This window comes from Mycteria americana, chromosome 1, assembly GCF_035582795.1.
Source record: "Mycteria americana isolate JAX WOST 10 ecotype Jacksonville Zoo and Gardens chromosome 1, USCA_MyAme_1.0, whole genome shotgun sequence".
NCBI classification, from domain to species: Eukaryota; Metazoa; Chordata; class Aves; order Ciconiiformes; family Ciconiidae; genus Mycteria; species Mycteria americana.
This window is the reverse complement of record NC_134365.1, coordinates 95,360,308-95,383,500: the sequence shown is the minus strand read 5'-3', so window position 1 is coordinate 95,383,500 and position 23,193 is coordinate 95,360,308. Positions and strand designations below refer to the sequence as shown.

Sequence of the window (23,193 nt, the reverse complement as noted above, 5' to 3'; positions counted from 1 at the left end):
TTGCATGCAGAGAGCACCTGGACAAAAATGGCTGTTTCATAGCTGGTAGAATAAGAATAAATAACCAATTGTATCCATTTACACCAGTAATACACTTAGAAACTTCAATCAATTTAGAAGTCTGTTTTCCAAGCACTGGGTCATAGTCCTTGGGAGGCTACCTCAAAAGAAAGCGCTAGCAATGTGTGGCAAAGACATTTCTATGGTCTAAAGGAAAAATGTAGTTCTTCTGATCCTACCATTGGACCAAGTACCCAGTCAGTCTTTTAAAATACTGAAATAAGAGACAGTAAATAGAGGTTTACAAATGGATTTCTTTACTCTTACTGTAAAGCCTTAGCTAGTAAGGCATCAATCCAAAATGCTAGTATATAGAGGACAATTTGTTTGACTCATTCCCAAAGGATATTTTGGGAAGGCGAGAAGAAGTCACCTCAACATGAGACACATTAAGATATATAAGCTAATTTACATACAAAAAAGTGAACTTAAGTTTATTTAAAAGAATATCAGTAAGACACCTAGACTTATGAATGGAAAAAATCTTCAGTTGTGGTAATTAAAATAAATATGACTAGAATTAGCAAGCGTTTTATCCTTTTTGTACATTATTGCACAGTTACAGAAGGTATATTTGAGCTTGTTTTGTTTTGTGAAATATTTGATGTTTCTTTCTGTTAAAAGTAGCTTACCAGATTTGAGTAACGTAATTCTTTTACAGTATCTTAATGCCAATACTCTGAAGAAAGAGAGGAATACCGTATCTTCATAGAATCTTATGGAAAAGTAATATTAACAATAACCTGAAATACAGAATTAATACATTTAGTAGAAATACTGAATATGAACCTAACATGTAAATTAATCATGCTAGCGAAGTCTCTTTCTTAGTGGATGACCTTCTAAATTCATCACTCATTTCCATTTTCAGAACTGAGGGATTAAAGGTCTTCCCTATCAATATATTCCCCTGTTTGAGCTATTCTGTGATGATCAGTACTCAGGCCATTACGTTAGTAATTTGTGAATTAGAAAAAAGTGGCTGTTGATTGAAGAGTGTTTCATTTTAGTTCAGACATAACACTCTTCCCATCTCCCAAATGTGTGCAACATAGTGTCAAGTGCATCAAAGTAATGCCTAGAAGTGACTGACAAAACTAGGATCTCCAAGGCAAGAACAGCAAAGGGAAGACTGATCACAACAGCTTTTCCAGGAAAAACTATGCATGAGGTCAGTCACATTTTCCCAAGGAATAACAGGAAACCTGTTTCCTTTCCCAAGGAAGAAGGCAAAACAGGGAAAAAAAGAACTATACAGACTCATCAGCAAGCACAGGTGTTTGAACAGACCTAGTGAGCTATGTTGCCCCAAAATCTGAAGAAATCCTCTGAGAAGTTTCTTTCTATAACCAGTCTTTTATAAAGGGTCTCTCTTCCTTTCCAGTGTTGTTGAATCGTTCATGTTGCTGGTAACTGTTGCTGGTGGAAGATTCTGCCCCACTGTCAGATCAGACACTGAGTTGTAAATTACGTTTTCCTTCTGCACATAAGTAGTATAAGGTTCCACTTCCACTGTGTCATCCTAGCAAAACAAAACCAAAAACTGTAAATGCAAGGAGTAGTTTAGTTTGGCAGGAGTCTGCAAGTCTTTTGTCTGGACTGAAGAATGTAACTGGGAAATAGTGCTCCCATATTTATTCCTCTTGGACTCAAGAAAAAAACTATTGCTTTTTTCTGCCAAAGAATGTGTATTGCTGTTTCTGTCAAAGATTTAGAGGGTAAAGCTGAGGTATTGGTTTACCTGCCTCCTTTTCCTCCCTTTCTACCCCACTTAATTTGGCCTGAAAAAAATTGTATCAGGGTCTAATTCTATAGAAAAAGCAAATAACATGCTAGAGTCTTGACAATGATTGATTTCTCCATCAGTCTACAATTTCAGTCTACAGACAGGCTAATGAAAGTTGTGTGATATGACAGCAAGAACACTGGTACTTAACCCATTATTTTACATTAACGCAACTGCGTCTGTCAGCAACAACTGGGAGGTTAAGGCAGCAGAACAGGAGGAATAATAATAACTAGAATTGACTAAGTCTTTTCAGAAATTGAAAGTGAAGCACCTTTTTAAGTTAATGACAGTATTTGAGCCTAGTGTCTACTGTAGGTGCACAGATATTCACAATATAGATGTAACACATCTTGCCTGCATAGAAATGCTGTTATTTTTATTTGGTAGCAGAGAACAGAGAGACAGAGCTGATGAGTGAATTGCTCAGCTACACAGGAAGCTTGTAACAGCATAGGGAATTCAGGAATACCTCCCAGCTTGCAGCTCAGCACTCTTTCCATTGTTTTATAAAATGTTTTGTGTTGAGTATGGTTGGTTCTTTGTGGATTGACCATACAAGATAAAGAGTGGCCTTCAAAACTTGCACGTTATCATTCTGGACATCAAGAGGGATATTCTTTTTTCCCTATGTCTGTTGATTTTGTTGTTTAATCCTCTTGTTTACTAATAGCTTTCTTAATATTCCCCAACCCATGATATTGTAGTATCCTTCCTGAGTATTGTTTCTACAGCAGTTGTGATCAGTGTATCTGATATGAGCAGGGAGATGTGGTGGGACTCACACCTTGCTAAGATAAAGGATGGCAGTTGCTGAGTCTTTGCTGGTGGAACATGTCTCTAATGTTTGCTCCAAGTCAAAATTATGATGATGATAGGCTTTGTTTTGTCTTGAGATACAGCTAAGAGCAAACATATAAGACACAGTAGCATCTGCTGAAAGCAGAGAGTAAAAAACTAATGGTTTTCCTTTACTGACCATGTTTTCAGGGCTACCAGAAGATCCCTGATTTGGTGATGGTCTAATTTGCATCATTCTCCTTACCTGTGGGGAATGTGTAGGAGCAGTCTCAGGAGGTTTGGTTTTATGGCACAGTCTGCGAAAAAGAAAACAAGTATTAAAGCAAATTCCTTCCTCAATCCTAGGTTTGGCTGGACAACAGCCTGGTTTCTTTGATCACAGGCTTATGAAACATTTCTTTTTCTTGTCATTAAGAATAAAGCCAAAAAGCCTTTCCCTGTCTCTCTCTCCTTGACTTTTGATCCTGAAATTACGGCACCCTGACTTTCTTTAGAGGTCTTTTCTCATGTTTGTGGGAGCTTAAGCACAAAGTGGAAGGAGAAGATTAAAATCAAAGCCCTCTGGAAGGATGTACAATTCGCACTTAGTGAAATTGTATTGAACCAATTCTTCATCTCTGAGGGACAAGGTTTGGGAGAAAAACAGTTTGGGAATAGGGGAAGGAGGGAATATAGCTGAGGTGCTAATTCAGCCTTTCTCTGCACAAATGATTTCTGCAGTTTTTCCTTGGAACTGCTTTTTTCTCCACAGCCAAACCTAAAGGGGCTAGAGTCCAGCTTCACCCAGGAAGCTTTTTCATAAAAACAGATATGATCTGCTGTCCCCTCTGTTGATATGGCAGGATAGCACTGGTCAGTCCTCTGGCACTTGATAGAACTTATTAGGCAGCAGAAGCAACCCCCTGGTCTAAACAAGAGACACTGACGGACTATCACTATATCTGAAGAACAGCTTTACTCTCCCAGTTTCCTATTAGAATGAAGAGCTCCCATTTAGTGTAGCAGACAATGCAATGAGGATCCTCTGCCAACTTCTGCCCATTTATATTTTACTCAGGTGTATTATTCAGTGAAGATGTGTGCAAGCTTCAGCAAGATTGCTGAAGATTCAGCACACATCAGCAAGATGTGTGCAAGTGTCTGCAGTATAGAAATATTTGATGTAGTTCAATTATTCATAGCAGCACAGACTGACAGAATCATACTTAAAGATTTCTTCTAGCACTAGACAATCTTTCCTTAGCACCCTATCATACATACCTGTCACTGTGGAGCTTAAAATAGTAAATGACAGCCATGAAGATGATAATGCTCAGGAAACAAGGAATGATGTAGACATACCGGATAAAGTTGTCCTCTAAACACAAAGAGTTAGTCTTAGTTATATCTTCTTACTGCTCAGTTTCTTTATTATTTCAGTATAAGTTTAAAGCTGCTTTAGCACATACATGCATTTTCAGCATGCTCATAAAATAAATATAATCCCCTTCAGCAGAAGGGAAAGTCAGTAATGAAGCTTGTCTGAGAAACACAAATGGAGTCTGTGTCAGAGACAAAAGCAGATCCCACAAATCCCACAGGAGACACTCATGATATTTTTTCACTAAGCCATGCCTGAGCTCCTCTCAAGGACTCAGCATATCTCAGTACTGCAACTCATGTAGTTCTCAAAAGCAACAAAAAAAGCAAAAACCAGAAACCAAATGTCACACAATATCAGACATTCACAACTCGGAATGAAGTGATTTATTTGTTTCTGCTGGCCACATGAGTTGGTTCCCTTTCTCTCTCTTACCATAATCTGAGCAAGAGACTTTACATTTGCATCTAAAAAAAATTTGCTGATATTCTGCTTTCAAGTGATTACTTTAACACTAAGACCATGACTGCTTTGTCTCTGTTTCCAACGAAGTTTCTACTATCAAAAGAATACTACCACACTTATGTATATCCCTCTTAGGGAAGAAACCATTAGGAAATAGTTTCTAGAACACAAACAAGCTGGTGATATTTCTGTGCAAAGGCAGTTGGGGATAGTACTCTTGTCTACATAGGACTTCACTGAAGGTTTTTGTAGCTTTTATAGATTTTCCTTCCTAGAAGGAACAAGAGTATGCACAGGAGGCTAACCAGTAATGGTACCACTGGATTACAATACATAGATCTAGGTGATCACATCATTGACACCTTTGTGTGTCATGAACTTCTGAATAATCGTGCCTTTCCATTCAGCCTTATCGGTGGAAGGGAAGACCACTACATCCATCTCCTTTCCTAGAATTTCCAAAGAACTTTACAGTTCTGATAGCACTTTTGTTTATCCTTCCCCCTCCCGACAAATTTCTCACTGGAAGCTTCAGCTCAGCTGCATGGTTCCTGCTGCAATCCTGCCAGTGCCACTGATGTTTGTCTTAGTGCATGAACAGAAGGCTAACCAGGATTTTGAATGCCGAACGCACAAAGGGAAGCTTACTTGAGGGACGACAGGCTATGGACTTGCTCTGGTTCCCAGCTGGGTGGGACACAATGCAGGTTGTATTAGTCATGTTGGTGCTGTATGCTGTGAACTTGCTGAGAACAGTCACTGTCCCATTGTCATGGCCTTCTTCCTTGGGGGTGGAGTTGCTCTCTAGGACCCACGAGACCTGAGCAGCCGGCTTCCCTGCTGCTGCCTCGCACACGGGGTTCCCGTGGTCATCACAGTACAGGGCCAGCCTGGGGGGGACTGCAAAGCATCAGGAAGGGGAGATGCATGGAGTTAGTTTGCCACAGTTGGGATAGGACGTTCTTGTTCTCTACCCAAAATGAACCCAGTGAAAAGAAGAGAATAAGGCTGGAGGTGCCATCCCATTACAGTGACGTGGGCCAAAGTCACAAGAGACAAAGATCGTGCCTCTTTTTTCCTTTTGGACAACTCTCCCCCCTTCAGGTGAGTTACCCCATTCATGTGATGTACCATTAGGGGAGGTTTCCCTGGGCATTGCGGCAGGGAATTATCCCAAATACAGGGCTGAACTAGACTTTTGTCCTGAGCAGCCATCGTACACGTGGTTTAAAATGTACCTGAATGCCAGCATAAGAGGAAATGGGTCTGCTCCTACTGTCTGGATAAGAACATCCCATGTTTGATAGAATAGCTCAGCATTTGGAGGTGTTCTTCTCACATGCTTTAGTTCTCTTAAATTAGTGTATTAACGATTGATTCTACAGGATAACCAGAAGCACATGCAGAACCCTCTGTTAGTATATTGGATTAGTATATCCCCCGGCGCATGGGGAGAGGAGCTTTGTATGTCCAGGCCCAGACATGGTCCTTTGGAAAACTGTAAAATGAGAAAGGACTCCCTTACCTAGCACGGCCAGGTGGTAGGTCGTGTGGAAATTCCCTTCTTTTGCTACTACTTCACAGGTGTAATTTCCCTCATGGGCTATTCCCACTTGCCGTATCTCAAGGGCAGGATTCCAGTCTGGTCTGAATTTCCAGTTCACGCTGTCACTGCAGGTTGTTCTGTCTGTCTTGTTCTGATCAGCCCTGTATCCCAACGTGCAGGGGCCTCCCACCTTGGGGCTTATTTTCCATGTTACCATAGTTATATTTGATTTGGGAGAGCAGGTGAGTACAGAGCTGTAACCTACTGTCGCTGATACTCTGTCGTTCCCTGAAGGAGAGAAAGAAGGAGAAGGACGTGTGAGAAGGTGTCCAGAGATGTCACTCATAGCCTTGGAGTTCTGGGCTGTGCTTCACAGAGAAATACCTGCACTGTTACACGCCAGTGTGAGGCCCTGTCTGTGCTCATCTGCAAATTGTCTGTCATCTTGTATTACAGCTGTGGATAACGGAGCCAGTGGCATATCACAGCCTACCCTCTCAATACTATCAACAAATTTCCCACTACAGCTCATCTTAGTGGATAAGACAGATACTGGAGGAAAGCCCTACTCCTACCCATTGTCTTAAGCAGTTCAGCATCTGAATAGTGTGTTTCTATTGGCAAATCCTCCAGTGAGTTGCCACTTACAGGCTGAAATGATAGAAATGTGACTATTGCACTTGGTCACATGATAATGACTTTTCCCTGGGACTGTTGCTACCAATGAAATAAGCAACTTTTACTTCTGCATTCATACAAAATCCAACACTGTGGGTGTCGTGGTTTAGCCCCAGCCGGCAACTAAGCACCACGCAGCCGCTCGCTCACTCCCCCTCGGTAGGATGGGGGAGAGAATCGGAAGAGCAAAAGTAAGAAAACTTGAGGGTTGAGATAAAAACAGTTTAATAGGGAAAGCAAAAGCCGCGCACGCAAGCAAAGCAAAGCAAGGAATTCATTCACTACTTCCCATGGTCAGGCAGGTGTTCAGCCATCTCCAGGAAAGCAGGGCTCCATCACGCGTAATGGTTACTTGGGAAGACAAACGCCATCACTCCAAACGTCCCCCCCTTCCTTCTTCTTCCCCAGCTTTATATACTGAGCATGATGTCATGTGGTATGGAATAGCCCTTTGGTCAGTTTGGATCAACTATCCTGGCTGTCCCCTCCCAGCTTCTTCTGCACCTGGCAGAGCACGGGAAGCTGAAAAGTCCTTGACTAGTACAGCAACAACTAAAACATCTCTGTATTATCAACACTGTCTTCAGCACAAATCCAAAACATAGCCCCATACCAGCCACTATAAAGAAAATGAACTCCATCTCAACTGAAACCAGGACAGTGGGCAAAGGCCTTGTCTATACCTCCCAGACATGACCACAACATAAATAACTATGGTGGAGCTTTGTGTAGGAGGAAATGTTTTTGCCTTGTGTCTCAGGGGTGCTTTTTCATTTTCTGAATCTTTGAGAACATATACATTCACACTATGAGTGTACACAATGTGTACATATGCATTCACACTGTGACTGTACTTTTTTTACTGCAGCAGTCCCCATAGGACACGAATGTAAGTCCTGCCCATCTTTGTGCCAGGCACATAGCTATGAAGGTGTAAAATATGCCCATATCCCTGTGCCTCTTGCTTGCAAGGCTAAGATTGCAGAGAAACTTTTTTCAGTTGATGTATCAACTGTGCTGACTCTCTAATAGTGAGTATGTCTTGTTCTTGAATTCTGTTTTGCTTTTGCTTGGAAACATGTTTGGTTTTTTGGTTTTTTTTTCATTCTATGACACTGACTCTTGGGTTTTAAAAGATGACTCTTGCTTGGAGTCAGGCACCATACCTCCTCTCTTTATCTTTTCGTGATCCATGAACTATGTACTTGAAGCTAGATGTCTGTATGGAAAAGCTTGAACCTAGTCCTCTTGTCCTTTTTGGAAGTTATCACATTGGCCATTGAAAGGTGGAGAGCCAGGCTACTATTACAGCTTCTCTGTGTGCTGTGTTTGTTCAAGACAAGTTACACCCTCAGCATTGCCTTTAATTTTTTTATTTTTTTTTCCGCTTATGGGTCCCTGAATTTCTTCTTAGCCAAGAAACAAATTTGCCTGGGTTTTCTTTTTCCACAAGCTTTCAGGACTGATTCTTTTTTGCACATATTGAACATGAATCATGCTTGCTCTCTTTATCTTGACCAGATTTGGGACCCCTCATCTGCCTGTGTCTTCAGCTGACACATCCAAGGGGTCAAGTTTCTAACCCCAAGATTCATTTCACTGTTTCTGTGACATTGAAGCCTCTCAACATGATGCCACCTTTGGGACAGTCAGTTCTTTTGCTTTGTTTCAACTAGTCACATTGGGACATTTTCCTTAATAAAGTATTTTGTGATGGGGTTTTTTTGCAGTAAAGGTACATGTGGACAAGCACTCAGAGATGAAAGAAAGGTTACCTGTAACTGTTCTTCAAGATGAGTTGCTTATATGTGCATTAGTGTTCCTTACACTTATATATGCAGCCCACCCTCCTTTGTGAGGCACTTTTGAGACTGAGAGAAAACAAGAGTCTGAGGGACCGGTTGTGTGAAGAGTAGGTGAGGGAATGGGACTTTTGTGTCCTTTGGGTCCTGCTGAAATTAAAAGCAAACAACCCCAAAAATCCACAATGTATGTGTGTGTATAAATAATGGCCTGAAGAAGACCTGTTACAGGTAAATAACCTTTGTTTTCCAAAGTCTCCTAGGTGCAACAATTAATGAGTTAATAGGAATAATAACCATAGTTGTAGTCAAAGCCAGTCTCCATTTACCACCTCACTCATTTCCTCTTCTAATAGGTGACCATTAAACTTTGAGACTGTAAACCACTGGTCTCTGAGTGCTCTGTGTCTCTGGTGGAACCCCGAGTTGCTCTTTCCTTGGGCTGAGTAATGGTTTTAGTGGCATGCTGAGAGCTGTGTGTGAGGAGAAAGTCAGAGTACTACTTTCAAACCATGCATTAATCTGAAAGGACAACAAAAGTTAACCAACCTGATTTGTACTGACAAATGAGTTTTTCACAAATTATTCCAAATATGTTAAACCCCTCCCCAAACCTTTCAAGCAGATATACTAAAGAGGCAATTGAAAGTTCAGCTGGAATATGCAAAGAATTAGAAGACCTAAGTTTTGCGTGATTAATCAAACCTTTGTCAAAGTCTTCCTCAGAGGTACCAGACCTGACTTTGTTGTGTTCCTCTATCCGCCACCCACAGCTGGAATTCTATTACCTCTGCTGGCTGGCACAATGTGAAGCCCAGTTCCTGAACATTCACAACACTCTAAGAAATGGTCTTAATGAGCATCAACTTCAAATTATTAGTCAAATCATTACTATGAGCCTCTTTGAGAAAACTACAGTTCGTTTTACCTTAATAATATTGTCTGAAATCTCATTATCTTCTGGAAGCTAGGTGAATGAACCATTCCAGCTGAACCACTTTTCCTTCTGTTTAACTGTGTTCTCGGGAAATTATTTCTAACTTGCAAAATAAACACAGTTCACTGCATTTTAACTACTTAAAGATTCCTTTAAAGGTTTTTGCCTTTTCATTTTGAGGATTAAGTATCCTTTGGGTGAAGACATTTCCAAACCTAGACCTAGCTCCTACAGATTGATAGGAGGTGTAGCTGCAATATTGCCCCACACTACACTACACCACACCATACAGTGCTGTAATATATTAGTTACTCCAGCTGTATCACATGGAAATCAGAGGGTAATTCTGAGAAGGTTTTTTTTTGCTGGTAGAAGAGGAAAATTAGGTGGGGATAGTATTTCACTGAAGCCATCCACTTCCAATTTTTATTAAATAAAGGAAATAATACTTAGCTTCCTGCTGCTCAGCACTGCCAGGATTCATCGATTAATGTTTCCAAGCACAGCTGAAGAAGAAAAGTGCTATCTATTCACACCATTTTCTGATACACAAATTACTCACCAGCCCCACAAATGCTTGTTTCCTTAATTCAGTTGTCAACAGTGTTCTGTGACACATTATTACACTGGAAGTGTTTTTAAATGACAAGATTTTTCTGCTTAATGGCATTTCAAGAAAATGTGAGGTGTGTGTTTTAAACTCAGATGATTTTACCAGGAGAGGAACTAAAAGAAGCCTTTTGTCTCACGATGGTTTCTGGATGTTAGTTCTATGAATGTCTCTGAAAATTGGAGAACAAAGTGCTTCCTCTCCCAGTTTAACACTGCCAAGAGCCTCAGAGCTCTGAGCATGTCATCAGTATGGCTGACCTCATCTGAAAATGACTAAGCAAACCTAAGCATTCAAACAGCCTGTGTGTTGGGGCTGGGGTTTCTTTGGATAATGTTTGCAAATGTTGTGCAGGAATGACAATGTTGTGTATATTTTAACTGTGTACACTTTCATTTACATATTAAAGCAGTATCATTTTACTTGTCTTTCAACTCTGCATCTCCTAAGCAGCCTATTGCAATGTACAAGTTCCCCAGCATAATGGCTTGTGTGCGTCAAGAAAGAGGGAGTGAAAGTGGTGCTTTCTGCTATGCCTTTCTGTCATATTCTCCCCTGAATGAATCAGGTACCATTCACTTCAAATGATAAGCCACATCAGTCAGCTTAAAATCTGCTGAATCATGTTTAAGTACAATTTTAGGTTTATGACAAATTTGTAGAAGGATTCTGAATTCCCCTGTATCTTGTTATTAGTTTAGAAGGCTTTTAGCAAGGCAGGAGTTTTTCCCCAGGTGGTAGATTAATTAGTAAAAAATGTTCTTGTTTATCCTATCCTTACATACACCTTCCTACTATTGGAAAGAGGCCTTACAAACATAATAAAACTAAACTGCTTTCACTGTACTGCCCTCTTGCATTGCTAGAGTGCAGGTAAGTGGCATTAGTGTAAATATGAATTGTGTACTTCTTCCTTGCTTTGCTTCTTTTCTCATGCATGCTGCTAGAAACATGATCTTTAGACTTCTTTAGAAGAAGATTTGCAAAAAGTCCTGAAAGGTTTGGTTAATTTGTATTTCTGAAATGACTTTGAAGACCTCCTCTTAAGGTGGAACAGGGAATATGTTTTTATCTCTGTAGAACAGACATAATATTATTAGGAGGAGGTTTTATCCTATATTATGACCCTGTTAGCCTGTTAGCATTCTCCCAAGAACTCTCTAAAACTCTGACTGTCTGTGTTGAAGGCAGAGAAAGAAAAAAAAAGGTAAGGGAGCAAGGCGTAACTGCAGAGCCTGCACCTATTTTGATCCTCTTCTGGTTCAGTGTGACATGGAAGCATGTTGTGATGGCAGAGTGCTGTGGATACCTACTAGACCAAGTCCCAAAACCAGTGTAGCCAGGCTGATAGTTCTGCTGGGCGTTTGCTCATTAGCCCTGCTTGTCAGCCATGTGGATGGTTATAGTGCTTCCATTTCTATAGATGCTCACTCACATTATCATGTGGTGCAGAAATCTTGCAGCATGCTTGCTATTCTCCCAAGAAAGCATATGCAAAAAGAGAGCTCTGCTTCATTTTACCACAGAGCATAGTACCAAGTTCAAATAATTTAAGGTTTTGAACTGTGTGAGCTAAAATCTTGTCACTCACAAGCAAAATTACTGGGCCTGGGTAATACTTGATGAGAAGCTTCCAAATCATAAAGAATAGTGTCAGCCATTTTCATGACAGTTTCTAATGAAAAGAGGATTTACCTTTCTTTGCCTTATTTCAATCTAGAATATAGTCTAATGAGATGTCAAGACTTGCTGGTTTTTACCACAGAGTTAGCTTTATTTAAAAGCAGTCCAAAGTGTTATATTCTCAAGAATTAATCTGTAAATAGCTATGGGATCAACCAGCACAAAGGCAGTTCTGTAAATAGAAATTATCCTCATCCCTATCCTGTCCTTCCTGGTCAGCCATAGCATTTCCTTCAATTTGGAGCTGTTGATAGGACCTCATGTTGGGCTGAAGTTGGACATGCCCTACTTTCTCTTTCTAGTGAGCATACCAAAAGCCATCTAGTCTCTAAAAGTATGTTTTATTAGAACATAAACTAATATGCTAGAAAGTGATAGCTCTTCAGGGAACTCAGAATTGCTACCTATACTCATGGAAAAAAAAAGGCCTGAAAATAAATCTTCCCTGCTCTCAGTGCCTTTACAGAACAGGTTCTTTCCCAAAGTCCTCTCTTCTACTCCACCAGCTTTTGGTGACTTGTCAGGCTGCGCAGATTCCCCATGATCTCTTCTGAGCTCCTTTTTCCATCATTTCTATGACTTCTTGTGAGTCTGCTCCAACCAAGCCCTTTGCCAGGCTCTCCCCATCTGCTTTCTTTGCCCTCCGTATGCTGCCTGACCCAGCCTGCACTCTTGGGTATGTACTCAGCAGCTCTGAGGGAAGACACAATCTCCCCTTCCCTCTGGGAATTTCACTAAACCTAAAGAGTGTGTGTCTGCTCTGCAGGAGAACTAAACAAACAAAAGTATTCCACTCCGTTAAAGAGGGAAGTTTCAGTGCTCCAAGTGTTTTAATTCAGACCTGTCACTCCACCACTGTTTTCTGTAATGTTGCTTTTGTACTGTAAAATGGCTAAAAGTCAGTTGCTAAAGTGTCGTCTGTGACAGCTGATTGGTTTATGACCAATGCATCAGGGCATATATGCCATACATGTCAGCAGTTATCTATTCAAATGAAGGCTCAGAAACAAGCCAGTACGTTGCACTGCTACTTCTCTCAAGGTGAAATCCCATGTTATAGCTGAGCTGAACTGACAGCTTGCTGTAGCAGAAAAAGCAGATAACCAATGCAGCAAAGGCCTCACTCTCAGTGGGTCTGCAGAGAACAAGAAGTTTGAAGAGGTGTGAGCTATCAAGCTCATCTCAGTGTGATGATAACCGTAGGACGATAATTAAATGTCAGTACTGTTAACTATTTAATTGCACACAAGAGAGGTGAAATGAAGCATCGTATATCTACACATTTATTGTAAACAACTTCTCATTTTCAGTCTTATGCTTCACAAATGAGTGGACTCTGGAAAATGGCAATCATTTTTTCTGTTAGCCAGAAGGAGCAGAGCTCAGGAGCCCAGGAGTACGTGCTGTCTGTCACACTGATGTAGAAAATAGGTGAGTCGGGTTCTGGGAGTTCTGTACAGCTCCAGGCTGAACCATCCTATTTTGGTTGTGGATGCAAATCCATCGTGAGCAGGTTTCACCTTGGAGACTCATCTAACAGGTGGGTAGGGTAGGAGGCCTTTAGACTGAGTTCCTCCAATTTGACTCCAGGCTCTGAAATTCATCTAATTATAATACCAATAATATTATGCCATCCCTCATTGTCTCTCCTTGACTGTTGAAGAAGATTTTAAGCCATGTCTGAGGAGGTTCTCAAGCCCTATTCCAGTGCATTGAGTGCACATTCCAATGCACTGACAGATTCCACTTTTATGTTTGAAAATGGACATATCCTCTCTCAGGAAAAAACAAACTGAGTTGAGGAGTTCACATTTGTATTTCAAAAAAGTGCTGGTTACTGTTGTCATGCTAAGATTACTGTAATTGAAAAAGATTGGGGGAAAGACTTTGCTCTGTTTTTTTTACCGTGGTTTATGTAGTGTGTTTGACAGCTCTCATGGATAACGAGTTGCACCAGTTCCTTTGCAGTGTCACTTATTTAGTCATTTCTCCTGTTTCTCAGAGTCTTTCTCACAGTAAAAGGAGAAAGAAAGATTTTAAAAACAGGAAAATTTGATTGTGAAGCCACTAAAATTTTCAGGGGAATCACTGCAAAATCAGACAGCTATGCAGCTTGAAAGTGCTTTTGATCGCTTTCAAATAGGAAAGATTTCCAGCCTCTTATTCTTTATAGCAGGTTTTAACCCACAGTAGAACTTTTTCTTGCCCCCAAAATGACTCAAGTTCCATGACAGCCTCTTCAGAAATTTAGCTGTTAAAGAGTTTTTCGCACTGTAAAGAGACTGCTTTACTTTCTCAGACATAATCCTATTGTGTCTTTATTTCTTACAGTAACAACCTACCACAGTGTTTTGGAGCATCTCCCCCCCACACACTGCAGATGGTGACGTATTAAAGGTATAATGAACTGAAACAATGATCATACCACAAGAAAATGACTAACTGTATCTTGGAATATTATATGAGTCATAGCAAGTCATAATCAAAAAGGCAGTACTGGATGCTTGGAAGAGGCCAGATAGAGGAGGCTGAGATCTGCATCTGTTTTCTCGTTCTACTGCCACGGAGTGCCTGTGACACTTAGCAAGGCTTGTCTGGAATGAAGTGAAAGATAAACAAATAGAAGTGCTTCGTGCTAGGGTAGGGATTGCTAAAGTACTGACAGAATTTTATATATGGTAGCTTTGTGACTCTGAAAATGTAGCCACAACAGCACAGGACAGAGTGTAGGCTGAAAACCAGCCCTGCGTGTCGGGTGAGTAGTAAGTAGTTAGACTACTCTAATTTTCGTGACAGAAATATATGAACTAGTTGGCCTGAGCTCATATGCCTGTTTTCTTGAAGCTGTGATTACAGCTTTTTCAGCGTGGACATATTGTTAAAAGGACACAATGAGAGACTTATACCTTTATTGTTAGTTTCCCACTCATGCTGTTTTATCCATACTCGTCATTATTCCTTGAAAATATGTCCTATTCCTATTTCATTCGATTTAGGCTTTTTTCCTATCTTCAGAAATTCCTTTCTTTCTCATACTCAAATTCTTCTTTTGTTCTCCTTTCAACACACTTCTTTTCTGCCACCATTACTGTGCCACCTGAAGTATAAATGTCTTTCCTGCTTTCTCATACACGCTGAAATAACAACCTTAAAACACAGCCAGAAAAATACACTTTGTCATTGTAAACTCTGGTTTTCCAGTATGAAGTGCCTGCAGCATGGCTGGATTTTTTTTAGATTGCAAACTTCAATATGACTTTATATGTTGCAGAGGCGAGCACACTGAGAGAACTTAATAACGAACCTAAGGTTTCAGTCTTTCCATTCAAGGTGGAATATACCTTTGCAGTTGCCAGTTCTTAGTTTTTGATTTTTCTATGATCTTTTTATCCTCTTTAGCTTTCTCCAGTATCCTTTCAAGCAGTCATTCAAGACAGCTGATTTTGAAGACAAAGGAAACATGTTAAGGCTAACCTAGCTAGAGATGCTGTTTGATACAGTGTCCTCCTGAAAATCATAAATTAAGCTGAAGAATAGAGGGACAAATGGAGGGAAACATGATAGGTAAAGAACTGGATTAAGGAGAGAAAGCAAAAGGCAGTGTTAAAAGGAGGTGTCAAGTTGAAGGTAGCTTGCTAATAATGTTTCTCAGCAGATGATTTTTACGGTAATTCTGTTTAATGGTTTTACTAATGGCATTGACATTTGTATCAGAAGTGTGTGAGGAAATTTGTTGAAAGCAGGAAGAATATAGCATTATTAATATAAAGAATGGAAATGTCACACAAAAAGAACCAGATAACCTTGATGAGTAGAATGGTAGATGCGTGCTGAAATTCAGCAGCTCAAAATGTAATAACAATAAAAATAGGTAGTACAACAGATTTAGGCTGGAAATTAGAATAGAGAATCTTGCCTTAATCAGGATTAAAACCAGCCTTTTAATAAGGTGGGTGCTTTTTTTGGTGCTCAGATTGTTTATGAAAAGTGTGTCATGATACAATGCCTGCAAAAAAAGGTGATTTGATGCAGTGATGTAGGGGTCCTTTCTGAGGCTTTGTTTCTACCCTCATGTAAATGGGCTATGTCTCAATATAAACATGACTTTGCCGAAAAAAGGATGGGTACACTTTTTAATGAAGGAATTAGTTGGTGTTTAAATGATTTGTTAGAGTCATCCAGCTTGCAGAACAAACACCATTGGCCAAATCCTCAACTGATGATAAATCATCACTGAACTTAACAAGCTGTCGCATATTATATCACTCTGGTTGTAAACTTTAAACTTGGTATAGAAACTTCTGTGTGCAGAGTAAGTAGATCTTCATCCTTGCAGACCGTGAGCTGGAATGGATGAGGGGAAAAGGGATTTACACTGGATGCCGAAGTGCCTTGGGTAGTATTGCTTTCAGAGTAGCACTGTGACACCATGTATAACAAAGTGCAAAGGCCCCCCACTTCTCAGTATAGAAACAGATACAGAATGATTTATATTCTGTTCTGCATGCTGAACTTGGCCTTTTACTCTCTTCCTCATGAGAAGAATAAAATAAGTTGTACTGTTTATTTATGCTTAAGTGGCATTTGCATTTTCCTGCTGTTCTAAACAAAAATAGATCATTGTCTGCAAACAATAGGTTGTATACTCTCTTTTTCATACTTTGCAGAGAGCCAATAAGGGACTGCTGTGAAAACACGCTTATTACCTCACTTTTATACGGTTAAAATCTCAGTCATACCTTGTTTAGTGGTTAGCTTTAGCATAGTACTTCTTTTCCTAGCATTTTCTTACTTAATAGAAAGATAAGGCAGCATAAGGTTCCCTGCACTTTTTTCTCATGATTGATTGTGCCTCTAAATACAAAATACATCAACTGTGAGTTTTAAGTAGCATGTACTTCTACAAGTGCATTCCCAATTAAAGAAAATCTATTTTGTAGTCATGGAGTATGTGGTCAACTTGCAAGATTGAACTTCCTTGTTTCCATGGTTTTGAAACTAGACACATTCAGATATTGCATTTGGATCACAGCAAAGTAAAACATTAATATCACAAGGACATGCTTTGAAGATTGTACTATGGCAATTTAGATGTCTTCTGAGAAAACTTTTGCTTAATTTAACAGTACAGAATTGTCTTTTAAGAATTTGGGTAAGAAAAACAGGCTGTTTGGATTCAGGTGTTTTTAGGGTAAAAGAAGTCAGAATGATCGCAGCACATAGACCCAAAGGAGCCTCAAAGAAATAGTGAAATGGAGGCAAATGTAAGTTTACCAGAGTAGGCTTTTAGTCTATGATTTTTTGTATCTGGAGCAAGATTCCACGGTAAACTAGACTAGGAGGCAACAGAGACAGGAGCACAGAAACACACTAGGACAGAGAAAGTAAGAAGGCAATAAAACGCTAGTACACTAGTGAAAGAGAATTTACAAGTTATATTAAGGAAAGAAACTAAATGAAAGCAGTAGCATTCAAGAAAGTTATGTATGCAGGTAAACTTGAACTCTAGCCAGGTTGCTTTGTAAATCTACTTCACTTTTATTCACCTCATACACTCTAATTCCAGCACTGATGCAATGCCACTGAGTTCAATTTTTTACTATTGATAAAACTGAACTAACCATAGAGAATCACATCTTATTACTAAAAATGGATTTTTTGCAGCTTCCTCTGAAGCCCTTAGTCATATCTGTTGTCACAGGATACAACTGCAGATGCAGGACTTACACAGTCCAACATTGCAAATGTTGATCCAATAAAAAGAGATATGTTGCATGACCCTCTCATGGAAGATCTTGCCCTCCCTCATCCCCTTTCCTTTGGAGTATGTACACGCCACCTGAGGTATCCTGTCTGCTTAGTTAAACTAGAGAAGTCTTCAAAGTGTGACCGAAAAGATTTTAATTTTGAGTCTTTTCCACTGCTGCTAGTATGAGGATTGTCGCAGAAGGATTGTTAGTACAGGTCATGCACCAGCAGCTTCAGTAGCATATTATCCAACTCCACCTGGGGACAGACCTAGATACGACAATCATGAAGTGACCTCAGCCTTGCTTCTGAGCTGCCCCTTCCGCTGTTGTAAAAACTAACCAAACCACACAAAACAACATGCTAAGGAAATGTTAAGGAACATGCTAATGCAGATAAAGCCTGGTTACACACAACAGTTTTTACATGGCCTTATTTCATTCAGAGTAGCTTGCTCTAGTCTTCGGAAGGGGGAACATAGTTCCTTCTGAGCTTCTTACAGCACTAAAATTCTCTGGATAGAATACGCACATTGGACCAGCTTGACACATTTAGCCTGTGATCTCTGAAGAAAAAAACCTTGTCACTACATCTTGCTCAGAACAGCCACCCTAATATTGAAGAAAATAAGTTTAAGAGCAGTGTTAGCTAAAAACTTCCCATCAAAAGTAGGATGCTTTTTATTGGGGGAGAGGGTAAGGTTCAAGCATGAAATTAGATTTTAACTCAACATCTTTTTCTGTGTTCTTTGAAGGGGAATATCATTGATTCACCAAGACACCAAGAAGTTAAAATTCAATTATATTTTGGGTGAAAAAATAACTTTTTGGCTTTTGATTTTTTTTAATATTTCCAGCAAAGTCCATTTTTTAAAAGAGTTTTTGCCAATAGGATTCCCCTTTGTCTCCCCCATTTTCTTCAACATTTTGTGACATGTCCATACTCCTTTACTTTTTGAGCAGCTGTATTAAAAAAATGTAGACTGTCTCTGATGCTACCATAATATGTCTGTAGGACCCTGAGGAGGCTCCTCAGTATTATTCTGAGATAGTTCTTTACCTACAGAATAGGGACAGTTTTTTTACCTCCAGCATGCCTGTTGTGAGGTTACCAATGCAAAGTTTAATAATGTTTGTGAAATATTTCAATTTTTTCCAATGGGTAGCACTGAGGTAACCATTTTGGATCCCTCATTTGATCAGCCAAACACATTATAGATGGGTGTTCCTTCACTGCCAACAATGACTGCATGCGTTTTGCTTTAAAATATCACCAAGGAGCCATTTTTATTTTCTGGCCAAGTGGAATGGAATAACTCATGTCCATGCAGTTTAGTTCTATCTGTCAATGATAGGAATGGACACATGCATGTTACATATTACTCAGAGATGTCCCTAGTTTAATTTGGATCTCACAGATCTATCTGCCTTCTCCCTCTATACATAGACATTTTACGTTTCTGGAACTGTTGCTCAAATCCCTAGTTCCATTACCAAGTCCCTGGACTGCTGCGTGGTGTCTGGAAGAGCACAAGCTCTAGAAATGCAAATGAACAGTATGTGGGAGACATTAACTGCTGTAACTGAACTATATTAAAACTAAGTCAACTACACTAAAAGACGGGGTTAGAAAGGCTTAGGAGTGCCACTGTCTTTGGCACAAAAGCCTTTCCCGCTCTTGATGCTGACCATGCCCATTAGCCTCAGAACAAAATTCCAGAAACTGCTCCCTGCTGTCGTGCATCAGTGATCTTCCACCAGTCCTCAGAAAGACGCAAGAGATCCCTGCCCTATTTCAGAGTATCTGCAGCCTCTCTTCAGCAGAAACCACATGGCCAAAAGCTTCAAGTTCACAAACGCTTTCCTGGGGAATATTTTTAATATGTCAAATGGATCAGTTTCTCAGATGATGTGGATTTAGAGGTTCGAGTAAAAAGGCTCTCCGTGACAAATGGTACATTCCCAGCTAAGGGTCACTAAATAATTGCCTACATGGAAGTCACAGGGATAATGCCTGGCAGCCTTGTGACCACTAAGAAAAGAGGAGCAGGAGTGGATATTGGGGAAGCATGTTTTAGTTGTGCTCCATAATTTTTAGCCATTAAAGAAAGTCACAGCACGATGAATAGCTTTTATGGAAAGAAAATACCTGTGCACATTTCCCTTTCTTCCGTCCCGATGGCTGATTGGTCCCAGTTAGACTCACCTACTGTTCTCGTGACCTTGGTGATGGTGAGCAGCACAAAAACACACACCGTCTTCACAGCAATCTTCATGTCGGCTCCTGCTTTCATGGCTCAGGCAGCTCCGTCACTCCATCCATCCTGCCACCAACCTAGCTGTGGTCATGGGGTGTATTTCTTGCCTGCCAGTGCATCCTCAGCAGCCAATGTCAGTGGTTTCTCTCCCCCTTTCCCGCTCCTCTCCTCTAGTTGCGTGTGCTCCTGATCGACTGGCTCCTCAAAGCTGGAGAGGTTCCTCCTTCTGACTTTTCAGAGCTAGGCTTCCTGTGCTGAGAGCCTAGACGAACACTGAGGAAACAGATTGAACAACTCTGCCTTCCGTTCATTGGCTCTCCTCAGGAGGCTGATGAGTGAAGATAAACCCTGCAGCAGAGCTCAGAGGGGGTAAAAGCAGAGGAGATTATTCAAGGCTGAGTTTAATATCAAAAAGGAAATCTTAGTCTTGGGAAGCTAGAGAAAATTATTCTTCATATTTGTCAGTACTACTATTACTACTACTACTACTACTACTACTACTTCTACTACTACTACTGCTGCTATTTCTTTGTCACTTCTTTGTCACTGCCTCCAAGAAAATTCCTCCTCATGTCTCCCTCAAAAAAATAAGCAGTCTCAAGTCTTCTCTGTAAGTGACATTTTTAATGATTTCTCCCTTCAGTAGCTACTTAACTACTGGCAGCGTAGTTCTCATCTTGAACAACAAGGCTTTCCAGACCCTGGGGGGAGAAACTGAGTTTTGTGGAGAAAGAAAAGCCTATTTTACATACTTTCAACAGAAATAATACAGAAATTGAAGCTGGCCCGCATCTTTCACTGAAAAACTGTTTTTTTCAGAATACTGTTGTGTGGGGTTTTTTAAATAATACTGTACCTGTTTCCCCACTTCCTCACTGATCTAGTAATTTCAGACTCAGGGTTTCTTTTCCTTTCTTAAGCCACAGCACTTCCCCAGCACAGTTCTGTGGGCCAGCAGTAGAGAAAAGGCCTCAAGTGTCCAGCTTGAAAGCTACAAGTCAGAATAATTACCACTGAGGACAGAGACATAAGAGGTAAAGACAGAAAACAGATCAAAGTTGGCAGGAAATTGAACTGCTCAAGAGCTAGGACTGCACACCACATGTGAACATCAGCAAGCTGTTCTGATGACTGTAGTCTGATGTTCTGGTAATTTTGTTTGATCAGACTGGTGTTCAAAAATGGTCTGCATTGACGTTCACTGGAATAGAGGAGTGTGAATTAAGGTCCTACGTAAATAAGTAAAAAAAGACTGATAATGATCATATAAAGAAAATCAGGTAAGACAGAAATTCAGCTGGGTCATCTTGGTCCCAGGATCATCTTATTGACTACAGTTTTGTGTGGGAGGGCGTTCTGTATATTTTTCCCACCTGATTTTTTAAATTCAATTTAACATTTTGACACTCCTCTGCATTGTTCTGAGGTTTTCAATACGCCTTTCACAGTAACACTCTGGTTCATTTTCTGAGTTTTTACCATTGATCTAGGAATTAGTAATGCTTGTGAATAGATATCGTAGCTATATTTTAGACAAGGGCATGGAGAGGAAGAAAAGGTGCTTATGTGAGTAGAGATTAAGATACAAGGCTGGAGAGAGAAGTAGGCAACATGTAAGCAGTCTGAGGCCTCAAATGTAAAAGAAATAGTGCTCAAATCTGATGCAAAGACAAAAGGAAACTAAGGTGGTGTAAACGTGCAGACATGTGGTGTATTGGATAGATGATTGCTGCATGGATGTGAAAAAATGAAAAGATGCAATGGGATAGAGGAGATTTTGGAAGAGAGCAAACTATCTTCTAAATAAGAAAAGTCTTACTTTAAGTTGTTGTAATGAAAGGTCTCTGCCATTCCTATAGGAATTCATTTGGAAAAAGAATTTAGACAGCTGGATTCTTTTGGTAGGCAAATATTATTTAAGATGTCATTAAGATGCTTTGGGAGCAACTTTCTGGTTGAAGCCTGGGTTTCTAGGAACAAGTGCTATACAGAGCTCACTCTTACACTCCCAGTCCAGGTCAACCTGAGCTATTTCAATTTTGACAGCCTTGTCTACCTGTTCATTGTTTCAATGTTCTTCAGTGGCATGGCCTTTGGGCATGAGACCATTTACATGATGTACCTTTAGAGCAATGTTTTCTACTTGGGCAGCGATGTCTTGCCACAATGCAGCAGCCCAGATGGGTTTACCTCTGCTCTGCCAATTGGTCTTCCACTGTTGTAGGACATAAGCCACCATCCATGAATCAGTACAGAGATAGAGTACTGGCTACTTTTCTCGTTCAGCAATCTCTAGGGCTAGTTGGATGGCTTTCACTTCTGCAAACTGACTTGACTCACCTTCTCCTTCAGTGGCTTCAATGACTTGCTGTGTGGGACTCCACACAACAGCTTTCCACTTCTGATGGTTTCCTACAACACGATAGGATCCATCAGTAAGCAGAGTTATAATGCCTTTCATCTTCTGACAACTCATTAGATGGTTGTGCCTCTTGGGCACCAGACACCTCCTCAGGCAGTGCTCCAAAATCTCTGCCTTCTGGCCAGTCTATGATCTCTTCTAGGTTTCTTGGGTGGCTGGGTTTTCCCCGTCAAGCTTGCTGTGCAATCAATGCTACCCACTTACTCCATGTAGCGCCGGTTGCATGATGTGTAGAGGGGATGTTTTCTTTGAATATCCAGCGTAGCACAGGCAATCGTGGTGCCAAGAGGAGATATGCTTCTGTACCAACACCTTCTGAAGCAGCTTGAACCCCCTCATATGCTGCTAGTATCTCTTTTTCAGTCAGGGTGCAGTGGGCTTCTGATTCTCGATACCCCTGCCTCCAAAACACTAGTGGTCAGCCTTGGGTTTCTTCTGATGTTTTCTGCCAGAGGCTCCAGGTGAGACCACGCTCCCCGGCTTCAGTCCAGAGTACATTTTGTGCAGCTGGTCCTGTCTGGATAGGCCCAAGAGCTACCACATGAGATATCTCCTGTTTGATCTGCTCAAAGCCTTGTTGTTGCTCAAGGCCCCACTCAAAATAGTTCTTCTTTCAGGTTACTCGATAGAGAGAGCTCACCAGCTGACTACAACCTGGAATACACATTTTCCAGAATCCCATGAGGCCTAGGAAAGCTCACGTTTCTTTCTTGTTAGCTATTGCAAGCACAGTTGCTACCTTGTTGATCACACCCATAGGGACATGATGATGTCTAGAAATCTGAGGACTGAGTCTGGGATCTACTGCAACGGTTCCTTCTTCTATCTTCTGAAAGTTCTGCTACAGGCAACAGAACTTGGGAAGTGAGATATGAGGAGTCTGTGGCAGGACATGACTGAAAATATGAATTTACCACAAGAAGTGACAAGTACTTTATTTCTAATTCACTGGAGCCTGTCCTCTCAGTTACACATTGAGAGCCAGGCTTCCATGACAGAGGAATTGACCCCGAGAGAGTCCAGAGTGGGACAGAGGAT

The 23,193-nt window shown here is 40.6% G+C and overlaps 1 protein-coding gene across 1 annotated transcript; it reads right to left on the bottom strand.

Moving 5' to 3' along the window:
- Positions 1-308: 308 nt before the first annotated feature.
- CD200R1 (CD200 receptor 1) lies at positions 309-19,939 on the bottom strand. Its single transcript, XM_075491812.1, has 6 exons — positions 19,682-19,939; positions 5,998-6,306; positions 5,121-5,372; positions 3,908-4,004; positions 2,892-2,943; positions 309-1,582 (listed from the first exon to the last, which is right to left on the bottom strand). The coding sequence occupies exons 1-6, from the start codon at positions 19,767-19,769 to the stop codon at positions 1,418-1,420; spliced, it is 963 nt and encodes a 320-aa protein (XP_075347927.1). The 5' UTR covers positions 19,770-19,939; the 3' UTR covers positions 309-1,417.
- Between the last annotated feature and the right edge of the window lie 3,254 nt (positions 19,940-23,193).

Excerpts from the sequence above, each read along its gene's own strand:
- CD200R1 (XM_075491812.1), bottom strand. The coding sequence starts at position 19,769 with ATGAAAGCAGGAGCCGACATGAAGATTGCTGTGAAGACGGTGTGTGTT. Across the intron at positions 6,307-19,681 it reads CAAGGTCACGAGAACAGTAG|GGAACGACAGAGTATCAGCG; the intron begins GTGAGTCTAACT and ends TCTCTCCTTCAG. Across the intron at positions 5,373-5,997 it reads CTACCACCTGGCCGTGCTAG|TCCCCCCCAGGCTGGCCCTG; the intron begins GTAAGGGAGTCC and ends GATGCTTTGCAG.